The 24266-nt window shown below is 43.4% G+C and overlaps 2 protein-coding genes across 9 annotated transcripts in view; both read left to right on the top strand.

Annotated features, from left to right (window-relative positions):
* The window catches only part of TRAK2 (trafficking kinesin protein 2), a 44581-nt gene extending 24003 nt beyond the window's left edge, over positions 1-20578 (top strand). For all 3 annotated transcript variants that reach the window (XM_081016426.1, XM_081016424.1, XM_081016425.1), the window contains 9 exons: positions 999-1129; positions 2073-2147; positions 3103-3240; positions 5568-5644; positions 7343-7546; positions 9639-9943; positions 14585-14860; positions 15590-15689; positions 16264-20578. In XM_081016426.1, the coding sequence (XP_080872552.1) occupies positions 999-1129; positions 2073-2147; positions 3103-3240; positions 5568-5644; positions 7343-7546; positions 9639-9943; positions 14585-14860; positions 15590-15689; positions 16264-16930 (1973 nt within the window). In that variant the 3' untranslated portion in view covers positions 16931-20578. The remainder of the gene's footprint in view (positions 1-998; positions 1130-2072; positions 2148-3102; positions 3241-5567; positions 5645-7342; positions 7547-9638; positions 9944-14584; positions 14861-15589; positions 15690-16263) is intronic.
* Positions 20579-21356: 778 nt separating this feature from the next.
* FLACC1 (flagellum associated containing coiled-coil domains 1) overlaps positions 21357-24266 on the top strand; it is a 40653-nt gene continuing 37743 nt past the window's right edge. The window contains exons 1-3 of one of the 6 annotated variants that reach the window (XM_081018213.1): positions 21421-21455; positions 23327-23429; positions 23853-23996. In XM_081018213.1, the coding sequence (XP_080874339.1) occupies positions 23413-23429; positions 23853-23996 (161 nt within the window). In that variant the 5' untranslated portion in view covers positions 21421-21455; positions 23327-23412. Of the gene's footprint in view, positions 21456-21505; positions 21525-21605; positions 21625-23326; positions 23488-23852; positions 23997-24266 lie in introns of those variants that run through there. The other 5 variants (XM_081018214.1, XM_081018218.1, XM_081018217.1 and 2 more) reach the window with 5 other exon arrangements.

Raw genomic sequence — 24266 nt, 5'->3', positions numbered from 1 at the left:
TCCCTTGAAACTTTGTAGGTGAGATATGGGGTTTTCAGAAACTTTGAATTCTAACGTCATCTAAATAAAAGAGCCACTTCTCAACAACCTTTCTAGCTTTTAGTTGTTCTCATCCAGTTATAGAAAATAATCTCTGCTATGCAATTTACCGATGAGAATCCTTTTTAAAGTGGCCTTTTTCAAAACAGGCACACAAACTTAAAGATCTTGTAGATCTCCTACTGATACTCCAGGTTTGCTTTACCAATATCAGTTTCTCAATTCTGCACATACATACCTAGAACAAACCTACTAAAGAATTTTATGTATTACCGACCTGATGTTTCTAATTACCTACCTAGCTATCAAAATGAGCCACAGGGTTGTGTGTGACTTCCCCATGTCCCTTCCCCCCACAATTCCCTATTGCCCTAACCTTTCCTTGCCAGCCTTAATGTGGTCAAGGCTGGAATCTGAACAAATCTTGTGTTAACTAGTATTTGCAAGGTTGTTGAAACAATGGTATGATGCTGATATCAAAATTCCAGTTAGTGTTAGCTATGACTAAGGCCAGTGCTGCTGTAAGAAGCAGAATCTAGAACATCTGGGCTGGAGTAAGGATTGTTGCCATCTTGCCGTGGGTGTCAACTGTTGAGCCCTGCTGGCAAATGACTGCACAAGGACAACAATTAGCACAACAGAGCTTTCCCTCTCCTCCTCCTGCCAAAATTGGCTTGATGGGGAGAACCCCCAGAACAGCATGCAGGAGCAGAGAGGGGGGATAATTCTGTCTGGAAAACTTGCACTGTTGATGACCAAGAAGCTGGAATGAATTCCTCCCTTGATTGCTTTTTTACTATTCGGATGATTCTGGCTTTTGCTGTTGTTTCATTACGATTCCCCCCCCCCCCCAACAACTTAGGTTTGCGAAAGCCTTCAGTTATTATGTTATTTTAGTATGGGCAGTACTTAGTTAAGTCATTTCCTTAACTTACCATGTATTGTGATGCATATTTTAGGGGAAACGAATGCTCAGATAGCAAGAATGAGTGAGGAGCTGGCAAGGAAGAATGAAGAGCTGCTTCAGTACCAGGAAGAGATCTCATCCCTCTTGTCCCAGATTGTTGATCTTCAGCATAAAATTAAAGAGGTTTGTGTGCTCATAGGCTTGAGCAGGGATGGGAAACATTTGGTCCATGGGCCAATTTAGGCTTGTCAGGTCTCCGGCCTGCAAAGAGGTTTTTCCCCAGCCACACTCACCTCTCCCACACCTGACATCAAATGATTTGGGGCAGGTTATCCCACAGGGACGCAGGTGGCGCTGTGGTCTAAACCACTGAACCTAGGGCTTACCAATTGGAAGGTCGGCGGTTCAAATCCCCGCGACGGGGTGAGCTCCCGTTGCTCGGTCCCTGCTCCTGCCAACCTAGCAGTTCAAAAGCACGTCAAGGTGCAAGTACATAAAGAGATACCGCTCTGGCAGGAAGGTAAAGGGCGTTTCCATGTGCAGCTCTGGTTTCGCCAGAAGCAGCTTAGTCATGCTGCCAAATGATCTGAAAAAAACCTTCTGCGGACAAACGTCAGTTCCCTCTGCCAGTAAAGCGAGATGAGCGCTGCAACCTCAGAGTCATTCGCAACTGGACTTAACTGTCAGGGGTCCTTTGCCTTTTTATCCCACACTAGCAGGGCAACAGTTGGGAAACTTGGAAGGTGCTCATGGTTGCATTTGAGGTCACCAAATGGAGGTCCTTCCAGGAACCAGCTCCACTCGGGAACTCCCAAGTGGAATTGATCGCTGCTGAATGGGTTCTTTGCAGCTGTTGCTTGAATTCAAGCAGGGGCTGCAAAAGAAGAACTGTGAGCACAATTTAAGTGCTTCTTCAAAGTTCAATCACCTGTCAAATGACATAAGGTGAAAGGTTGTGATAGTAAAAACTGATCTGTAGAGGGTGGGCCAGTTCTGGTTCTGGTCTGCCAGTCAGATCCAGTTTGCCACCATTGATGGGGGGGGGGGCAGTTCCTTGTGCTAAGTGATTGTTACTTCCAATAATATTCTGGAAAGGCTGAAATAATCATCTTCTATGTTCCCTCAGCATGTAATTGAAAAGGAAGAGTTGAAATTGCACCTACAAGCTTCCAAAGATGCCCAGAGACAGCTGACAGCAGAGGTATTGATCTTTGTACTTTCATATTTGAAAAGTGAGGAGGGAAGGAGAAAGGAGAATATGAACTGTCTTCTGCCGTGAAAAACACTCAGCAATGTGGGTGGTTGGGTAGAAAATGTTGAATATTTGATGGAATTTTTTCCATACTCCAAATGGTTTTGGCTCCAATTCAGCTTATTTTTATTTGACCAGTGTTGAATAGGCAAAGCTAAAAAGAAAATTGCCATTTTCATTTTACAGGTTGTGTAAATATCTCAGAAGTTTTTTCCAGTAATTAATACTGGAAAATAATTGACTAGGAAAAGAAATCAATAAAGGATACTTAATATATTAAATTTAAGCAAATTGAAAGCAGCTCTTCCCTTGCATTGCTGAAGTTTTAAGGGAAAATAAAAGTACTGAAGGCATGTCAACATATTGATTTTAATATGTCCAAAGAACTGTGGATTAAGGAAAAAAAATATTTTCCTGATATAGGTATCTTAAAAAGTTAATTTTGAAATCACCTAGTCTGATTGATATGTGTTTTCTATGTTTCTGATTATTTTATGAAACAAATCATTGTTAAAATGGAAGAATTTCCACATAAAAATATAGCCGTCGGAAATTCCCCTTCAACTTTGAAGAAGGAAGTGATTCCTGAAAACAGCATGTTTAAACTTCAGATTTCCTTGCTGCTAAAAGCCCTTTTATGCCATTTGCCTTATACCTGTAAAGAAGAAAATTAGGAACATGCCACTACTTAGACAAAGCAAGAGACATTCAAGTCGGAGTCCTGGATTCTGAAGTGTTGGGTGACGCTTTGGTTTTTTTTAGGGGTATCATTTTTGTGCTGTTCTCTGTACATACCGAAGTGCAATGCAATAATATTTCCTTGGCTTACGTGCGATTCCCCCCTCCTCTTCAGTAGCTTTGTTCTTTCTGCCTACTAAATGACTGGCATTTTGTGTTCTTCCAGCTGCATGACTTGCAAGAGCGGAGTGCAGAGTGTCTGGGGATGTTGCATGAATCTCAGGAAGAAGCAAAGGGGCTTCGCAGCAAAGCCAGCCACGCCGCCCTTCTCTGCCGCCCACAGTCATGTGGAGCCTTTCCTGTGGTAACTCAACAAGGCTTTTCTTTGATACCGGCAGCTGGTTCTAAGTAACACGAAACCTCAAGGGCAAACTTGAACTGTGACTGTCCTTGTCCCTTAAAGAGAGCTGCCAGTTTGCTAAGGGATCTAATGGTCTCCACCTCTGCCATGCTATGATTCCATCTTTTAAATTTAGCCTTCCGCTTTTGTCATTTCTAAGAGAGCTTCCCCAACTTCTCCTCCATTGTTCAGTGTTTGCCATTGTGGATCACACCACACAAACCAGCTGGAAGAGGAGGAAGGCGTCACCGCATGTTCTGCTGAAATATGCAGACTCCTTGTTGAAGCTAGGCAGTTTCTGGATTTGAGATGTCCTGAGATGTCCTTGTACACCACCTAAGATTTAATGGTGAAAGCAGGGGTGTAAATGTACCATAAATAAAAACAAGGCAATTCTGCACAAGGAGGCTTTTGACATTTCTAATATACGTCAGCCAGCTTTGCACATCATGCTAGAGCCAGTGTGGTGTAGTGGTTAAGAGCGGTAGTCCCGTAATCTGGGGAACCGGGTTCGCGTCTCCGCTCCTCCACATGCAGCTGCTGGGTGACCTTGGGCCAGTCACACTTCTCTGAAGTCTCTCAGCCCCACTCACCTCACAGAGTGTTTGTTGTGGGGGAGGAAGCGAAAGGAGAATGTTAGCCGCTTTGAGACTCCTTAAAGGGAGTGAAAGGCGGGATATCCAAACTCTTCTTCTTCTTCTTCTTCTTCTTCTTCTTCTTCTTCTTCTTCTTAGTTTGTGGGCTTCTTGTGAGGAGGGAAGTGATTGCTTTGCTCCTCCCTAGAGACCTTGCATTCATGCTTAAGGCATGATGGTTTGTCTTAGTGTGGCCCATAGGTCACTATCGTTCTGGTATCATGGTTCACTCTTTCCATAAAACATTTAGCAGAAGGACTCCAAGAAATGTTGCTTCTCCAGTCCCAGCAGTGCAGTCTAAAATCTGGGACTTTTGTTCCGGGCTTTGCATCCTCATTATAGCATTATTACTCTCCCCTCACCCATCATGCAGACTTTTCAGCCAATCACTTAGTGAACTCTGTGCCTGTTTTTTTCACCTTCTCCTGTTCCATCGTCAGAGGGAGGAAGCAGGAATAGATACCCCCGACTGATCTTTAGTCATCTGTCAAGGATGGCTGTGGAAAAAGCAGCTGCTTCATTTTTCCTCCTTATCTCTTTTCGTCATCTGAGACTGTGTTGTATTTAGCCTTTAGTGGTAACTGGTCACAGTTGTGCACACAAAATAAAGAAGTAGTTACTAGAATATCATGTGGCTAGAAAGAATGTGCAAACTTTGAAAGGATGCTTAATATAACTTTTGGATAATTAAGGCTTTATTCCAAGTACATATTGTGATTATTTGCCACTTGTCTGCCTAGTAAGGTCTCAGTGTTATGCCTTGCTGACTACTGTAGAGTCAGAACTTAACATTTTAAAAGCATTTGTTTTGAGCAAGGATCCTATGAAATACTTCTTCCTATGCAGAAACGGCTAATTTGCTGTTAGGAATGACTTAATTCCTTCATTAATGTTGGGAAATTTATCATTGCAACTGAATGATGGAAATTCAGCAATTAACATATACATTTCTGACCTCAGACTTGGCACGATAGTTAACTTCAGCATCCAGATTTTACAGAATCACAGTGGTGTTACAGTTCTGAACCATTTTAAATATAACTTGATTCTTGATCCACAACTTGTTAGTTTAGTTTCCTTTGGCTTCCCTGGTTCTGTTAGCAACTTCAGTCTTGTTCATAGTGAATTCTCACTGAAGCCAGCCATAAGTATGGTGGATTTTTTTTTCTGGAGGGAGGAGGAGGGAATGTTGAAATGAGAACATATTGATTCATTACTTAGAATTAAGGGGTATTTATCATGTCCTATCTGGGTATAGGGAACGTACCCAAGAAAGTTACGTTGCTGAAGCTTCTCAATTACTCTGCAGAGAAAGTTGTTTTTTCTACCTTAATATCTCCCTTTCTAAATAACCGATAGGAACATCTCTTTTAGTAAAACAGTCTCTAATGACCGAGTGGTAGAGGGGTATTAAAAACAAGAATGACTCACCTAGCCCTTAGAGATGAGATGGGTGACTCCAGAAAAGGATCCAAACTTGACAATTAGCTCCAAGAAGGCAGTAAATACATGCATGCACGCACACAAAAATGTAGTATAGAAAGCCACTTTAAATGAATCCCTTCATTTTTCTTAATGTGGTTAGCCTGAGCAAAGAAAACGTGTGTTTTCAATTCTTACTTGGGCATTAAACACCAATATCTGCTTGACTTTAAGGAGTCTTTGGCAGCAGAGATTGAGGGAACGATGCGAAGAGAGCTGAGCCTGGATGAGGAATCCCTCTCTAAGCAAAAGTAAGTGCCGCTCTTGTTTTTTCTACCCTTAATGCATTTTGACGTGTCACAGTTGGTTCTGGAGGCTCCATTTTCTTTTTCTTTAACTATGGAAGAGTTTGAGAAACCAGCATTCCTCCCTATGCATTACATGGTCATATGACATCAGCAGCTGTGACGAAATTATTGTTATGCACATTCGAGTACAACCTTTTAAAGTTGTTTCAGAATTCATATCATAATTTCTTCTTAAAATTCCTTCTTGACCAGTATTTTAGGGCTTTAACATCATATCCTAGTTTATTTTTAATTCATATTAAACTCTAAAAGATTCTGTAAAAATGGAGGTGAAAGAAGTTGTCATTTATTTCTAGTAACTTTTAAGGCCTGCACCCAAAAAAAAGCAAAGAATTCACTGCCGGAGCTTTTATCCTCCTGAAATCTTTTAAAAGTACATTTCACTGTTAGCTGAGGAAGTTATGGATCCCATATCCCCCTTCCCAGCTATTCTCATCTCTGTATAAGAATATCTAAGGTCTCTTTTTATGTGATAGTAGTGGTCACTTAACCGTAGGTGGTCCTGTGCTGCTTATGTAACCCTAGTAATGCAAGAAGGTTATTCAGCATGCAGCAACTACCTCGTCCCCAATGTAACACAAGAATCAGGTGTGAGTGCAGTCCAAAACGCAGCAGAAGTCGGAGTGGTGATACAGGGAACACATTACCTTATTGTAAGCCTTGCATTATTTTTCAAAGGCACAGTGGTAAATATTTTAATTAATAAGGATAAGGAATACCAACTGCACAGGTGTGGAAGGAGGAAGAAGTGGAAATGGTGCCAATCATAGCAAAGGACACTCGATGGGGTACAGAAAGGGGATGGTAACGCCAGCTGCAAAGAACTTGGGGAAAGTGAAGATGATGGACTTTTCGGAGCTAGCTGACCTGACTGGAAGAATCCACGACCAGAAAGAAGAGGAGTTTCAAGAGGACTGGAGAAAATTCAAGGACTATTTGAATAAATATTGTAATATAAAAAATTAGAAATTACTTGAAAGAATCAAATAGGCCTAGGATTAAATTAAGTTATAATTAAATAAATGGGATTCAGAATGTTAAGAAAAGTGAATAAGATGGACTATTATTGGAAATTGTTTTAGTTTAATAATGATATTGGAAAGCTGTTACTTTTAATTACAAGGAAACTCAGAAGGGAGGGATTTGAGGAAGTCAACCAAGATGTTTAAAAGGTTGGATTTGTGAAGAATTAAGTTTGTTATTATTGTCTATCTGTTTATTGTTCCCCCCTTCCCCCCCTTCTTCTTCTTTTTTTATCCCTTTCTGTTTTTGTGTATCATCTTGCTTTGTGGTTTGTGTTATCACGGTGGAAAATCTAATAAAAATTTATTTTTAAAAAAAAGAACTTGGGGAAAGGGCAAATGTGAGGACACACGAACACCTGGGATGGCAAGAGCGGTAAATGAGAAATGAGGCTACTGGCCTGTGCAGGTGAAGAGATTGTGTACTATGGGGCGCAATCCCTTTGGAGTTTGCACTTGTTTGGGGGCTATTTCACAAAATGACTGCTCTGGAAGTTAAGCTTTCTATTCTTTAGAACTCTAGCAAATTTAGCCACGCATGGAACGACTTTCCCTATCTGCTTGGTCAGAATTTCAGTGCTTTTCTGCATCCATTATCGGTCTTTCTTTTTTCTTTCAGGGTTCAACAGAAGCGCATCTTTGATACTGTCCGAGTTGCCAACGTTGCACGTGGCCGTTCCACTTTGTGTCCTGCCCCGCTACCCATTCCAGGGTCAAATCGCTCAAGTGTTGTCATGACGGCAAAGCCTTTCCATTCTGACTTGAGGCAGGTGGAAGGAAAGATGACTCCGTCTCAGAAGACCAGCTCAGAGAACCTTTCCAAGTAGGAAGTCTCATCCACCAGCACTGATTTCACTTCCCTGGGTGCAGTTGCTTATGTAGCCAAATCAGTACAATCCATGCGCAAGAAGATGTTAGCAGCCTGCTGGGGGGGGGGGGAATCCTGAGGTTTGCAGAGGTGTTTTTTTTTTTTAATAAAAAAAATGCTAAACAAAACCAAACAAATCCTAATAGGGTGGGAAGCCACAACCCAACTCAGCCCAATGAGAATTGAACTTGCTTAGTGTAGATGGAATGAACTTGTTGGGGAGCGAGATGTATGGATCTACCGCCACACCCCCCCCGGCCATTCCTGTTTTAACACAATTATTTTATTTGTGTGTACAAACTTTTAATTCCTGTGAGAACCCTAACCTGGTATGTTGTAAACAGACATTTTTCCTCTTAATAGCTTAATCCTGTGTCCACCACAGAAAGTATTTGAGCACAGGGTACTTATTTATTTACATATTTAAAATCCTTTTTAGGTTGTTTTCTGTTAAAAAACCAAAAACTCTCAAAGCAGTAAATGCAAGATGAATAAAACAATTCGGTGGAACAAACCCATTAACCATGCGGCACTGAAGGCAGTTAAAACAGGGAAGTAGTCATGGGCTACAGTTATTGTATGGCAGAAGGGAGTTCATTCACTAGGGAGTATGGTTGAGCAACAAAGAGGAAGACCATTTTGAGTCTTCTGCACAGACTTCCTTGGTGGTGGGCATGCTATGCTCAGGCCTGCATCCATTCTTGATGGAAAGCTCTGTTTTCTCCTGTGAAATGATGACATTCCAATGTTGCAGAGAGACTTCGCACCCGTACTAGATGAAGTTTCATGCAAATTACTACCGGTAGAGTAGCTCCACTAATTCAGCCCAGAGTAACAACTGGTGTTAAATGTGGTTTTCAACTGCACTCATCTACTATATATTTTGGAAAGTTTTTTCTCTGCTTGCTATGCATTTGGACGTTTTAACCATAGTGGCTCATGAGATAAAGGAGTAATAATAATAATAATAAATTTTATTTATACCCCGCCCTCCCCAGCCGAAGCTGGGCTCAGGGCGGCTAACAACAATCAAAATAATCCAACATTCTAAAAACCTTTCATTATAAAAATTAATTAAAATCAAATTGATGGCAACCATTAAGCAAAATTCTGTGCAGATTGCCAGCGCAGGGGGTCAGGCTGCGCCCTGACCAAAGGCCTGGTGGAACAGCTCTGTCTTACAGGCCCTGCGGAAAGATGTCAAGTCCCGCAGGGCCCTAGTCTCTTGTGACAGAGCGTTCCACCAGATTGGAGCCGCGGCCGAGAAAGCCCTGGCTCTAGTTGAGGCCAGCCTAACCTCTCTGTGGCCTGGGATCTTCAGGATGTTTTTATTTGCAGACCGTAAGTTCTTCTGTGGGACATACCAGGAGAGGCGGTCCCGTAGGTACGAGGATCCTAGGCCCTGAAGGGCTTTAAAGGTTAAAACCAGCACCTTAAACCTGATCCTGTACTCCACCGGGAGCCAGTGCAGCTGGTATAGTACCGGATGAATGTGATCTCGCAGCGAAGACCCCATAAGGAGTCTCGCCGCGGCATTCTGCACCCTCTGGAGTTTCTGGGTCAGTCTCAAGGGCAGTAGATTTTCATCTCATCTTGGGAGAGGGGAAACTGTCAAGCTCCCTTGTTGTTTTTGCTGTTGGATGTCATGAATGTAACCTTGTTATAGTTACAGTTTCGTATGCTTTTATACTTGTTGTTGTTTTATTATGTTGTTATTAAGTTGTTTTGCTGTGTTTGATTTCAAAATGCATTTTTGTTTCCTTTGTTGTAAGCCACTTTGAATGTGATTCTTTTTGTGGAAAATCAGCATACAAATAAAATGAATGATCTCTGGGCACCATTTTCAATCTAAATAGCAGACAGAACCTTTCAAAACTGCCCTGATTTCAAAACTGCCCCGATTTTTTGGTTTCCTAGAATTCAGAACAATGCTAGGTACAAGGCTACTAATCATCTATAAAGTGAAGTTGACAGACTGTATATTGACCACTCTGCTATTTGCGAAGAGATAAGAGATAATAACATTTTGTATTTTTTGTACTTTCAGCCGGGAAGCTCAAAAACTCAGCCATCCTGGCATCCCTGGACAAAACGACTTAGCCACTGCTCTACACAGACTTTCCCTCCGTCGGCAGAACTACTTGAGCGAAAAGCAGTTCTTTGAAGAGGAATGGGAGCGCCAGATGTGTTTGCTGACTGACCAAAAAGAAGAATTTAATGGCTGTAGCACCCCAGTGGAGAGCTGCCTTTCATTGGGGAGCAGTACAGAACTGACTGATTTCTCTGGCACCTCCAGCAACAGCTTACGCTCCCTCCTCCCAGACAAACTGCAGATTGTCAAACCCCTCGAAGGTAAGGTGAAGACAGTCTCTGCTCTCTCCCTCTCCAGTGAAAACAGCTCTTCCCTATATTGTTGTTGTTTAGTCGTTTAGTCGTGTCCGACTCTTTGTGACCCCATGGACCAGAGCACGCCAGGCACTCCTGTCTTCCACTGCCTCACGCAGTTTGATCAAACTCATGCTGGTCGCTTCGAGAACACTGTCCAACCATCTTGTCCTCTGCCGTCCCCTTCTCCTTGTGCCCTCCATCTTTCCCAACATCAGGGTCTTTTCCAGGGAGTCTTCTCTTCTCATGAGGTGGCCAAAGTTTTGGAGCCTCAGCTTCAGGATCTGTCCTTCCAGTGAGCAATCAGGGCTGATTTCCTTCAGAATGGAGAGGTTTGATCTTCTTGCAGTCCATGGGACTCTCAAGAGTCTCCTCCGGCACCAGAATTCAAAAGCATCAATTCTTCGGCGATCAGCCTTCTTTATGGTCCAGCTCGCCCTATATAGGACGTGTGTAATAAAGACAATAGAAACAGACCTGGGTTCAAATCTTAGATTTCCAGTCACTGACATGGCCTGAGCCAGGTTGTCTTCTCCCAGAAAACTCTTCTGTTATCAGGCTGGGTCTCTGGTTAAGCATGCTTGACTTCAGAAAGCTCCACAGGGACATCTTTCTCCCCCTGTTGACTGCTGTTCATCCGAAGTGCATCCTGGAGTCAGAAAGTAACTTTTGCATTAAAACATCATTTGGCACCACATCCTTTTCATTGGCCTACCTGCAGCTGCTGATCCTTTCTGCATTGCTCTCCCCTCCACCCCCACCCCCATTTTATGCAATATTGGACACAGCCCTTAGGCTTACTTCCCTATCAGTAAAACAGAAGTAACAAGTTCTTACCTCATAGTGTTTGTGGGAACAAACAGCTAAAGAAATTTAATCATTTATGCTTGCTGAAATTGCTATTTAAAATTACTACCCAAAGTAGTTCTGACTATATTTATGCCATCATCTCTCTCTTACATTTCTGTGTCAGGGGCAAATGTATCCTCTGTTTTAAAGTTAAATGTGAGTTAAACTTAATGCTATATTCTTTTCTCTCTGGATATTGTATTGTATTGTAATAATTTTTTTAAATTCTTACTACTTCACCAAACCTTTATGAGGCATTACAAATATAGGCCATCATGAATCACCCATATACCCTGTTTCCCCGAAAATAAGACCTACCGTATTTTTCGCCCCATAGGACACACGTTTTCCCCTCCAAAAATTAAGGGGAAATCTGGGTGCGTCCTATGGGGCGAATGCAGGCTTTCGCTAAAGCTTGGAGAGCGAGAGGAGTCGGTGCGCACCGACCCCTCTCGCTCTCCAGGCTTCAGGAAGACATCCGCAGCCTGCTTCCCAGAGCGCCGGGCGCCCCGAAAGCAGAACGCCCAGTGCTTCGGGAAGACATCCGCAGCCTAGGCAGCCCTGCGGGAACTCCCTCGGCTGCAGATAGCAGCCTGCTTCCCGGAGCGCCGGGCGCGCTGAAGGCAGAGCGCCCGGCGCTTCGGGAACACATCCGCAGCCTAGGCAGCCCTGTGGGAGTTCCTGCAGGGCTGTCTAGGCTGCGGATAGCAGCCTGCTGCCCGGAGCGCCGGGTGCGCTGAAAGCAGGGCGCCCGGCGCTTCAGGAAAATATCCGCAGCCTGCTTCGCAAGCCGCTGCCCCACGGAAGCTAGAGAGGCTATCCCTGAAGGCATTGGGGATGGCATTGGGGATAGCTTGGGGATGGCTGCGCAAAGCCTCTGCAGGAGGCTAGAGAGGCTGTCCCTGAAGGTCCCCTTTGGCTGATCCCGAAGGACGCCCGCTGTTCCCTGAGCCACTTGTCGGGGCTTTATGGGGAAACCCCTGGCTTGCCCCTTCAGCCCCGACACTGGCCGACAAGTTCAGCCGGGGCTGGCTGCTTCCCGGGGCTGTAATTCAAGCAAATTGAAAGCTGCTTACACTCTGCTAGATTAACAGTGTGCCGGAAGGGTCGGGACTGCCCCTTCCGCATCTCCCCTAGCTTATTGTGCCGGGAAATTCCCGCCATTTCCTCCTTTTGCTCTGGTTGCACGAGGCAAGGCAGCTGCCCTCCACAGACAACCAGAAATGTAAGATCTCCCTCGCTCTTCTTTCCCTCCCTCCCTCCTCTAACTTAAAAATATGGGTGGGGCAGTTAAGCCCCACCTCACAGACAATTCAGCCTTTCTCAAATTGTGGGTCCCCAGATGTTGCTGAACTACAACTCCCATTGCCCCAGGTAGCAAGGCCAGAGCTCAGGGAAGATGGGAGTTGAGGAATGATAGGAGTTATAGCCCAACAACATCTGGGGACCCACAGGTTGAGCTCTCCCTTTCCCTTCCTTCCCTCCCTCCCTCTTCCAACTTAAAAATATTGGGGGGGGGGCAGTTAAGCGCTCTATGATAAACATTGGAGATACTGTCCTGTACATTACTGACAGTTCCTTACCACTGTATCTTCTTGCAGAAAACCTCCCCCATTCTGATAAGGATGATAAAGCAGAAAAGACTAGCATATAAGATTCCTTTTAAACTAGAGGTAGTAAAATATGCTAGGGAGCATGGAAACAGAGCAGCGGAGAGACATTTTGGGTCACCTCCAACTGAAAAAATGATAAGAGAGTGGAGGAAACAGGAGGATCCGCTGCAAAAAGCAGATAAAAGTAAGCACACTTTTCGTGGATGTGCTGCAAAGTGGCCACAGATGGACATTGCCATGAAAGAATGGATCACAAGTCACCGGAAAAATGGCTTCGCAGTCTCTACAAAAATGATAATATATGAAGCCAAACGGATTGCTTTTGAGAAAGGCATTCATGATTTTACTGGCTCACCATCATGGTGCTACAGATTTATGAAGCGATGTGGCCTTGCTATGCGCACCAAAACTAGAACCGCACAAAAAATGCCAGAAGAATATGAATCTAAGATTATGTCCTTTCATAACTTTGTAATTGATGCTAGGAGGAGAAATGGATTTGAAATTGGCCAGATTGGGAATATGGATGAGGTCCCTCTAACCTTTGATGTGTCATCAGATAGGACTGTTGATCGGAAAGGTGCCAAAACTATCGCCGTGAAAACCTCCGGACATGAGAAAACCCTTTACATGGTTGTGTTGTCTTGCTGTGCAGATGGCACCAAATTGCCACCCATGTTAATTTTCAAAAGGAAAACATTTCCAAAAGAAGTGATTCCACGAGGAGTTGTTGTACATGTTCATGAGAAAGGATGGATGGACGAAAATGGAATGAGAGTATGGGTTGAAAAAGTGTGGTCCAAACGTCCTGGAGGGCTTTTCAAAAAACCTGCCTTATTAGTATTTGACCAGTTTAGAGCACATATTAGCAAAACTACAAAAAAGTGCTTTAAAGAAGTGAAGACTCATCTAGCTGTAATTCCTGGAGGTCTTACCAGCCAGTTGCAACCTCTTGACGTTTCCATCAACAAGCCATTTAATATCTTTATGCGAGAAGAGTGGAACAAATGGATGGCTGCTGGTAATCATGATCTAACACCCACTGGACGAATGAAGAGGCCCACTATCACTCAAGTTTGTGAATGGGTGAAAACATCATGGCACTCGGTGAAGGAGGAAATCGTTGTCCGGTCATTCAAAAAATGTGGCATTAGCAATGCTTTGGATGGAAACGAAGATGATATTTTACATGAAGATAGCGAAGAAAGTGATGTCAGTGATTGTGAGCAACTGAGCTTCATAAATTCTGACTCTAGCAGTGATGAGTTCTTGGGGTTCACAGAAGACTAGAAGAGTACTCAAACCTTAAAGTCTCTCTTCATTTGTTAATGACAGTGATGATGGTTCTTAACGCCACTGTTGACTGCTGTTCACTTTACATGGCTGTAATATGATTCTTATATACTGGTTGTTTATTAAATTCAGTAGTTTATACAACATTTGATTCAGAATATTTTTTACTTGTTTTTCTCCTCTAAAAACTACGGTAGGTGCATTTTTAAAAGCTCGGGCTTCCCCCGCCCCAGCCCCGCAGCTGGGGGAGGAATAAAAAATTTTTTCTTTATTTCCCCCCCAAAAAACTAGGTGCGTTCTATGGGCCGGTGCGTCCTATAGGGCGAAAAATACGGTACTTCCAGTTTTGCCTCTCGCTGGAATATAAGGCCTCCCCAATAATAAGGCCACCCTGGAATATAAGGCCCTTAAAGCCTTAGACCTTTAGGCGTTGTACCGTATACAGGTAATAAATTTCCTCTTTTTTCTTGTTCAACAATAAATGTGTACCATATTCTTCTTCATGGAAAAATAAGACATTCCCCTGAAAATAAGACCTAGCGCAACTTTGGGAGCAAAAATTAATATAAGACACTGTCTTATTTTTGGGGAAACAAGGTATAAATTTTTAAAATACATTCAAATAATTATTACAAAATTTTAAATAAATGAGTAAAACGTAAGGAAAAGCCTGTTAGGATATTTGTCATCACCTTTTAAAATCCTCCCAATCTGAATTTCCTTTACATCCAGTGAATTTCTCTTTCTCAATGAAGTTTTTTAAAAAATAAAATTCTATAGCTGGCTGCCTAGGATTATGCTAAGGAAGAACTCTGCCCATTTTGACGTTTGTTTGTGCTCCCTCCTCCCTTAGGTTCTCAGACCCTGTTCCATTGGCAACAGTTGGCTCAGCCTCACCTCGGCACAATTCTCGACCCACGCCCTGGCGTTGTGACAAAAGGTTTCACACCACTGTCCGAAGCTGACGGCTACCACCTCTCTGATTTTGAAGAAGACGAGGAAGAAAGGGATGAAGGCATCACCTTCCAAGTGCAGCAGTCCCCTCCTGAGGAAAAGAAACTCACAGTGCCAAAGTCACTGGCAGGAATCTTTCTTCCACCTACTAATTTAGCAACGGTTTCCCTAGCAGGTAATGGCTGTAACAATTGTGGTGGTTGTTGTCACTTAGATTTATATCTAAACATCGTAAGATCTCGGGGCAGTTCGCAGATCAGTATTTTGCTGATCTGATCTCTTACTGTGACAGCTGTTCTGTTTCTACTGGTGCTTTAGTTCTACTAAAGGTTATTTTTCTGTGTATTTTGTTTTTGTTTAACTGCTGACTAGACTGATGTCATGCCGTTCCTATACAAGAAGATATACATTTTAAGGGGGCATGTAGAATTTGTTTTTTCTTCAAGTTTGTGCGTAGCTAAAGCAGAGGATCTGAGTAAAGACAGGTTTACTGTTTTCATAGTTCGCCAACTATAAAATGTGTCTCCCTCGCATCTTTATTGAGGAGTTTTTTCTGTGTCACTTTTGCAGAAGATAACAGGGAAAGATTAACCAGTCCTGAGTTGAAATGGTCTTGTGATGCTGGAGATCGAATACTCATTGTAGAGAGTAGTTCATAGTCTTTTGTATTCCTTCCCTACACCCTTTCTCCTCTTTAGCATGAATTCCTCCCATCTGGCCTTAACCACAGTTAAGACTTACATTAGCAGCACACTTAGCCAATGTCAGTGAAATATATTTCCCTTGGAAGAATAGTCCCCCCCCCCCTTTACTAAGTCAGGTTTTTATTTTTATTCATTTTTTTTGTCCTGCTAGTCTGTTCTCCATCTCCTTTTCATCTGATGTGCTTTTATTTATATTTTAGCTTCAAATCCAGGAAAATGTCTCTCATCTACAAACTCTACATTTACTTTTACCACCTGTAGGATTCTCCACCCATCCGATATCACTCAGGTCACCCCCAGGTAAGAAGTTTGGTGGTCACCTCAGAATTCTGCTTGCCATCAAATGAGAGCCAGCGTGGTGTAGTGGTTAAGAGTGGTAGACTCGTAATCTGGTGAACCAGGTTTGCGTCTCTGCTCCTCCACATGCAGCTGCTGGGTGACCTTTGACTAGTCATACTTCTCTGAAGTCTCTCAGCCTCACTCACCTCACAGGGTGTTTGTTGTGGGGGAGGAAGGGAAAGGAGATTGTTAGCTGCTTTGAGACTCCTTAGGGTAGTGATAAAGCGGGATATCAAATCCAAACACTTCTTCTGTATCCAAGTGATCCATAATTTTGCATTTAGCTGCCCAGAACAGTTATGCATTTAGCTAATTACAGTTACATTTTCATGTTTTGAAACTTTTGAAAAGGGATAGGAACAGGAAAGGAAAAAGGAGAGATGATTTGTGGGATGTTGCTGGTAAAGGAAAGGTGACGAGGACTTTGGAGCCTTGTTACGGCACATAAAAGTCCTTCCCTTGATTTCTGAAAGCGTTCTGCTTTTCTTTTGCCCTTGGTATAGCGAATGTAATTTTCTCTTGCTTCGTTTTCTAGTGCTTCATATGCTCCCTTGTGCTCTGGAAGTAGCAGCAGTGCAAGCAGTACAGTCACAAGCTCCCCATCCGTGTCCTACAGGCTTAGTATTGGAGAATTTCTGACAAGCACAAGAGACTCGACCATCACTTTCAGTACAAGCTTAGCTAAGCTTCTGCAAGAGCAAGGCATCTCAGCCAAGGTCTACAACAGTCCAGTCTTGGAGAAAGCGCCGCTGTTTCATTCCCTCAAGATACTTGCCGTTCCCTCAACGCCACCCAATTCTCCTCTGCATTCCCCTTGTCCTTCCCCTTTGCCGTTTGAGTCCCGAGTAAATGCGTCCGAAAACTTTTTGGCCTCTCGGCCCGCCGAAACGTTACTGCAGGAGATGTACGGACAGAAAACCTCTAATCCTCCCGACGCAGGACAACTGAAGATGAACCTGGTGGAGAGACTGAAGAAGCTGGGCATTGTCAGAGCTGTCAAACAGCCGGAGGCAGGGGACAGTGGGAAGGTTCAGGGGGCCAAGAGTGGTCTCCACCAGCATGACTCTGCTGCGTATGTAAGTGCAGGCAGCAATCTGATGGGTGGGCTGAGGAGAAACCACAGCCTTCCCGTCTTGATCGGGGCACTTGGAGGTCCGGTGAGCACATCCTCTGCAAAAATGGGAATTCTAGAGGAGAACTGAGCAGTTCACCATGGTTGACCTTTAGCAGAGGAAATAATACAAAATCCATGGACTTGGGGATGTAGGTTAAGAGGAGGTTTAAAAAGAGGGTTGTTGTAGGAGGCTGGTATGTGGCTAAAGTAGGGGAGGGAGGACTTTGCATGGAGTATGGAAAAGAAGTCATACATTTCAAGAGAGAGGAGGAAAAGGAAGGAAACCAAAGTTCAGTTTTGAGAGCACTGAAATTTCTAATCGTCCATCATGATCAATAGGAGGGCAGCTCAAACAAATTCATTGCATTTTCAAGCTTTGTATGGAACAGTAAATATCTACGCAAGTCTTGTATCTTCTGTGTATTTTGTCAGGTGCTGTCTGAGAGATGCTGGCACTGAAATGTAATTTTAAGGAAAGGGGCAGAAGGGGCAGTGTCGCAGCCACTCTCCCAGTACTGCTGTTGCTGCTGCTGACCTGGACAGGGCAGGGAGGTCAATGCTGCACAGTGACACTGGTGAGAACGCTGGATTGGGTCCGCCAGTGCACCTGCACAGCCCTGACTTCAATGGTGCCCTGCTCCATCCAGGTACGTGGCAGCAGTGCCAGAGTCTGGAGGGCAGTACCGCTGCACCATTCCAGCCTTCCCTGCAGAGGAGCAAAATATCTGTTAAATACTGGTCTGAAATGTTTTTAGGAGAGAGCATAGCTTCATTTGTGAATTTAAAATACAAATACCAATGGAATATATATATATATATATATATATATATATGCTCTCTTAAAAATGAAGCACCGCAAGCTTAGCAGAGAAAATACTTGTGATAGGTAATTCATATTTAGCAGGGCATAATTATGACAACATGTCCTGTTGCACAAGTTGAAAAAAGAAAACCCCTCTCAGGCAAATATTTCCAAGGAAGTAAAATTGAGGTCCTTTATTTTAGGGTACATTATTTACTTAAATTGGGAGCATATATTTAGCAGAAACAGAGCAATGTGTTTGACGTTCTCCATCTATGTTTGGGGCATGCTGAATACTGGAATGGTCTTTTCCATAGATATATGACACTCAGTCTGAAATGTCCGTGGCTCCAAGCCACAGTCTGGGAAGATCACTTTTATAGCTAAATCAGTTTTCCTCTGATTCTTAGTAGACTTCGCCTGCACGGCTTTCATAGAGGAGAAAATCAAATGCACAAAGCAACATGCATAACTTTCCGTGTTAATGTGGAACCAAGATAGCAGTGGTTTCTCTTCATGCTGCAGTAGACAAAAGCCTTGGCATTGCTAAAAGGAGAGGAAGAGAAACCTTTTCCCGTTGATAAGATAATGTTCTGAATGAATTATTCTGTGATGGAAAGCTTTCTTTTCTTTTTTTGTTTTGCCAGAATGAGCAGATAGAAATTTGGTCTCGGGATAGTTTGGATGTGAGGCAGAGGCAGGAGAAGGGAAGAGGAAGCACGCCTAACTTGGGTACCTCCCTATTTTCACACTTTCTGTGTGATGGCTGAAGATGACCTCTGTGCACATCTAAAAGGCGTGAGGATATTCCAAATCACACTTGCAGTGAGCTCCGTGGTAAAATAGAGCACAAACGGTGGCTGGGTGACCTGACAAGACCTCCGGTTACTTCAAGTTATAACCACAAATTCTAAACAAATTAACTGCAAACAAAGCCATCAGGTCTTTTATATCCATGTGTGATTTGCAACATGATTTTTCTCCTCTTAACCAATCCCTTAGGTGGGGATTTCTGGCGGTTTCTGTAAAGCAAAGGTTTCCACAAACATTTACACCCAAGTGCTTTTGTCAACTGATCTCCCTCAGTATCACCTATGAGCATATATAATAGCTCCATAGGTTGTGGAAACTCAATGAAATCCTGTAAATAGTAAATGTTTATTTATAAATTACTATTAACTGTATACGGGTTGACTACATTTTAAATGACAAGCACGTTCTGAAAATCTGAAAGCGCTCGGAGTGCATTTCCTTCTTGGTGTATGAAACCTTGCATTCCTTGGCAAGAAAAATAAAAAGGGAATTTTGTTTAATTTCTTAAACTCGGAGTCCAACACATCCTGTTGTGTTTCTGCAGCAGTAGAGAAAGATTAGGTAATGGAATGGTAGCATTTCTCCAGGAAAACCAGCAATACTTGGAGGGAAACAAGCACAACCTTTCTGCTAGCAAGTTAAGGTATGTCTGATTTATGTAATCTGTAAATTCTTTCTGCGATCGTTTGATTAAAATAATAATAATCTAGGATGAGTGGAATTCTAACGGGCTTTCGTGTAACTGCATCTGTTTTTAAGTTATACTGTATGCACCCTGTTATCAGTGGATGAAGCAGACCATATTCATGTAAAATTTAATTTTGTATATTCAGTAAATGCATGTTCATCTGTTCAAAGAGAGCTTCCCCCCCTCCCCTTTCCAAGAAGGTTAGAAAGAAACATCAGTTCAGCAAAGTAGAAAGCCTGGTCTAGCCCCTGATAGGGACCCCTGCTTAATACTGTGGTTGTCGTCCCATCAGAGTGAAGCCAGTGGTAGCAAAGAAGAAAACCTATTTGTATCCACAGTTGTTCAAGTGCATTTTGTACAGTGTGCCTCAAGTCCATTCTCTCAGTGAAACATTACCTTTGTGCCAAAACCCCTCTCAGGCATGAGCCTTGGAGCATAGAGTACCATAGAACCAATTCAAGAGATGGTAGTATAGATTCAAAAAACACAAGCGACCCTCTGTGACATCCCAGATTCTTACAGTATAAGGTGGCTTTTTCTGACAGCAGTGGTTCAGCCATCCATAATAGCAGGCCTGTAGGATATCTGAAGTGGGACGCGGGTGGCGCTGTGGGTTAAACCACAGAGCCTAGGACTTGCTGAGCAGAAGGTCGGCGGTTCGAATCCCTGTGACGGGGTGAGCTCCCGTTGCTCGGTCCCTGCTCCTGCCAACCTAGCAGTTCGAAAGCATGTCAAAGTGCAAGTAGATAAATAGGTACTGCTCTGGCGGAAAGGTAAACGGCATTTCCGTGTGCTGCTCTGGTTCGCCAGAAGCGGCTTAGTCATGCTGGCTGCATGACCCAGAAGCTGTACACCGGCTCCCTTGGCCAATAAAGTGAGATGAGTGCCGCAACCTCAGAGTCGGCCATGACTGGACCTGATGGTCAGGGGTCCCTTTACCTTTAGGATGTCTGAAAGGAAATAATTATCATGCGAACAAGGAGACAATGCAGCTATCCATCTTTTTAATAACGTATATACTTGAAAATGGGTACTATACTTGGGGGTGCCAACTGAGCACAAAAGACACACGTAATATAAATCAATATTGAAAAGATTTTCATTACGTACTAAGAACTCAACGCACATTTGATAAATAAATGGTATGTTTCAGTCTCTGTGCTTCTTGAACCAGAAAGCTGATTTTTTAAAAACAACCAAATGCATATCCTAATGGTTATACAGATTTGTTGTTGTTTTTGCAGCCAAAAAGGTAAAATGTACCTCAGCTGAAGGGGGAAAACTTATATAAGCCGTATAGAAAAGAGTGAAGCTTTGACTCAGCAGGTTTTGCAACTTTTCTTATAATCAGTGGCAGATTGTTTTTGCACATGACTTTATTTTGAAGTGGAAACCAAGTGTTATAAATAAATGCATAAAAAGCCTTTTGCACAGTTTTGGTTGTACAGTGATTTCTTCCAAACATTGCTAATGTGTCATTTCATGTTGTTGTCCTCCTAGCTTCTGCATTGCCATAAAGCAAGATTGATTAAATGGTGTTAACTTAATTGTCCTTGGCCAATTGAAAATAAAATAATAAAGACTATCAAGATGCGAACACAACATATTTCATAGAACTTGACAAAGTAGCTCAGTTAATATTAGTGGAATAGTTACTTGCTTTTATTCACTGCCCTGAAAGAAAGGAAGATCTGAGTTCTGCATACACATGTACAGCTCATTGTTATTTGCTTCTACCAATAACGTAGTGAAACCTGTTTCAGGGATGAGCCTGAGTGCTATTGGTACAGTAAAATGCAAATTCTAATGTGGTAATTTCATATGCAGATGTCCTCTTTGTGAAGCAGAAGGTGTATGAAGCTTGGACGTGGTGTTGTGTGTGAATGAATGTACAAGTAAGTTGTGATGTGTGTAATAAATTGGGGAGGAAGGGTGGGATATAAATTTAATAAATAAAATAGTGAATCACCTAAAAATGGGCCAAGGAAGGACATGTTCCTTTAGATATCGCAAAGGCTCGACTATTGAGTGATCTTTATGCTCACCTTTAATGTACTATTCCCTTGCTTTTACCTTCTAATGGTTTTGTAATTCAGAATCTGAGAGTAAGCTGAATGCCTCCTTGTTTTTGGAACAGATAGGTTTAAGCACAATCTATATTCCCAACTATATTGCGGGGCCAAGCTTGTCTGTGTACTATGCCTTTAAGAGTGGAATGCAAGGAAACCCAAGAGTAAGCTTGTTGCCGTGGTGAGAAAGAAAACTTAAATCACCCAGAGAGAAAAGAAGAGGAAGGAAAAAGTGCAAGCAGTAAGACATACGGCCTGCCTTAATCCCCCAGCTTCGGGTTTAAATTCACAGGATGGAGACTGCAAAGTAGTGAGATGTTATAGCTGTGGTTTCTCTTGGTTGCTTTTAAGTTGTCCCCTTTTAATAGAGCTGGCCCAGGACATTTGGACAAATGATCTCTCCCATGAAAGCAAGTGTCCCCACAATCCTGAATCTCTTGCTCTGACAAAGTGCACTGCTTATTCAAATCATTTGCCTTATGTTCCCACATCTTTAACATGACAAAAATCGGGATCCTTTCAGCACCAAATAATTATATTTTAGAGAACAATGTGTACAGTTGTTTACCATAGTTATAAAATTACATATAAACCTAAAATAGAAAATGGATTTTTTTTCCTTTCCCAAGCTTCTTTAGGTATGTGTGCATTTTAAGTATTTCAAAGACTTCAGTGCGTTTTGATATTCTGCTATTTATTTTTTAAATCTGTTTTGTTTGAAATTGCATAATGTATTTTACTGTGGTGGTTCCGTTATGGCAGAGTTTTCCAAACTATGTTGTGACGCATTAGTGTATTGGCTGCAGTGATTAGGTGTGTCTCAAATCTTCCATTCTTGGGCAAGGTGATTGAGCTTGTGGTTGCTGAATGTGGACCATTTGGATCCCTTCCAATCAGATTCAGGTCTCATCATGGGACTGAAACTGCCTTGGTTGCGCTGGTCGATGATCTCCGGCAGGCTAGGGACAAAGGTGGAAGTTCTGCTAGATCTCTCAGCGGCCTTTGATACCATCGACCACAACATCCTTCTGGACTGTCTAGTGGGGCTGGGAGCTGGGGGCACTGTTATACAGTGGTTCCGCTCCTTCTTCCTGGGCCGTGCCCAGAAAGTGGTGTTGGGGGTTGAGTGTTCAGACCCCTGGGCTCTCACTTGTGGGGTGTCTCAGGGTTCCGTCCTCTCCCCCATGCTTTTTAATATCTATAAGAAGCTGCTGGGAGAGATAATCCTGGGGTTTGGACATCAGTATGCGGATGATGCCTAACTCTACCTGTCTTTTAAATTGGAACCAGTGAAGGCGGTGAAGGTCCTGTGTGAGTGTCTGGAGGCTGTTGGAGGATGGATGGTGGCTAACAGATTGAAGCTGAATCCTGACAAGGCAGAAGTACTGTTTTTGGGAGATGGGGCAGGCGGGTGTAGAGGACTCCCTGGTTCTGAATGGGGTAACTGTGCCCCTGAAGGACCAGGTGTGTAGCCTGGGAGTCATTTTGGACTCACAGCTGTCCATGGAGGCACAGGTCAATTCTGTGCCCAGGGCAGCTGTCTATCAGCTCTATCTGGTACGCAGGCTGAGACCCTACTTGCCCGCGGACTGTCTGGCTAGAGTGGTGCATGCTCTGGTTATCTCCCGCTTGGACTACTGCAATGCGCTCTATGTGGGGCTACCTTTGAAGGTGACCCAGAAACTACATGTGGCAGCTAGACTGGTAACTGGGAGTGGCCGCTGAGACCACATAACATCGTTCTTGAAAGACCTACATTGGCTCCCCGTACGTTTCCAAGCACAATTCAAAGTGTTGGTGCTGACCTTTAAAGCCCTAAACAGCCTTAACCCAGTATACCTGAAGGAGTGTCTCCACCCCAATCATTCAGCCCGGACGCTGAGGTCCAGCTCCGAAGGCCTTCTGGCGGTTCCCTCACTGCGAGAAGCCAAGTTGCAGGGAACCAGGGAGAGGGTCTTCTTGGTAGTGGCACCCGCCCTGTGGAACGCCCTCCCATCAGATGTCAAGAAAATAAGCAACTATCTGACTTTTAGAAGACATCTGAAGGCAGCCCTGTTTAGAGAAGTTTTTAATGTCTGACGTTTTATTGTATTTTTAATATTTTGTTGGAAGCTGCCCAGAGTGGCTGGAGAAACCCTCTGTGCCTTACTTGAGAGAGGATGCTGCTCTATCTGAAGGGTCCCAAGTCCAGTTGAAAGATGGAGAACCATAAGAAGTGAGAGCAGGAGACTTGGAGGATACCCATCAACACTTCCCAGCCAGTAGGCACACAGGTCACCTGGTCCCCATAGTCTTGCCCACCATGGTGTAGCATGTTATGCTTCTATGTAAATCAGAACACCCAACTCCCATCAGCCCCGGCCAACATGACCAATGTTTGTGCACAATGAGAGCTGTAGCCAGCAACATATAGAGAACCACAAGTTCCTCATTACTCATTTAAATTATAGTAATTATACATTCACGGGCCTTTTATACTAAAAAGACTGCTTTCTTTTAGCTGTCTCCCATACGTTGTTTCCAAGTCTGCACATTCTAAAGCACATTCTACCGGCTTAGAGGAGCACCTTCCTTCCCTTGCAAGCGCACATAAAGCAGTCTGTGTCTCTGATGTTCTGTTTTGCCTCCCCATCTACAGGGTTTTGATTGCAGAAGCCCCAAGAACAGCAGACATGTCCCAGCCCCAATCCCAGACCTTGTACTGCCCCTGCTGGGATCCTTGGAAGACAGGATACAAAAGACTGGACAGAGCTAAGGCAGGCACGCTGTCTCAGAAGCCCAAGTAAGTGGGGAAGTGTTTCAACGTTGGTGGAGAAGCAATAGCATCGCTCGGCTTAATAGCAAACTCAGAGTCTCTGTCCCATCCAAAATGGACATCCTTTTTATTCCGCATTCATGATCTGTGCTCATTATGCTGTCGGGGCTGGTCATACACGGTATGGTCGGTACCTGCAAAAGCTCTAAGGCCGCCACACTGTTTCATATCTCGTCAATGCATTTCCCATAACTTTGTGCTGAAATCCGGTAACTCTTCATGCCACAAATGTTCTGG

Source organism: Podarcis pityusensis (genome assembly GCF_964106645.2).
Source record: "Podarcis pityusensis genome assembly, chromosome: 1".
NCBI lineage: Eukaryota > Metazoa > Chordata > Lepidosauria > Squamata > Lacertidae > Podarcis > Podarcis pityusensis.
Note: the sequence above shows the minus strand (reverse complement) of the source record. Positions and strands in the feature narration are given on the sequence as shown.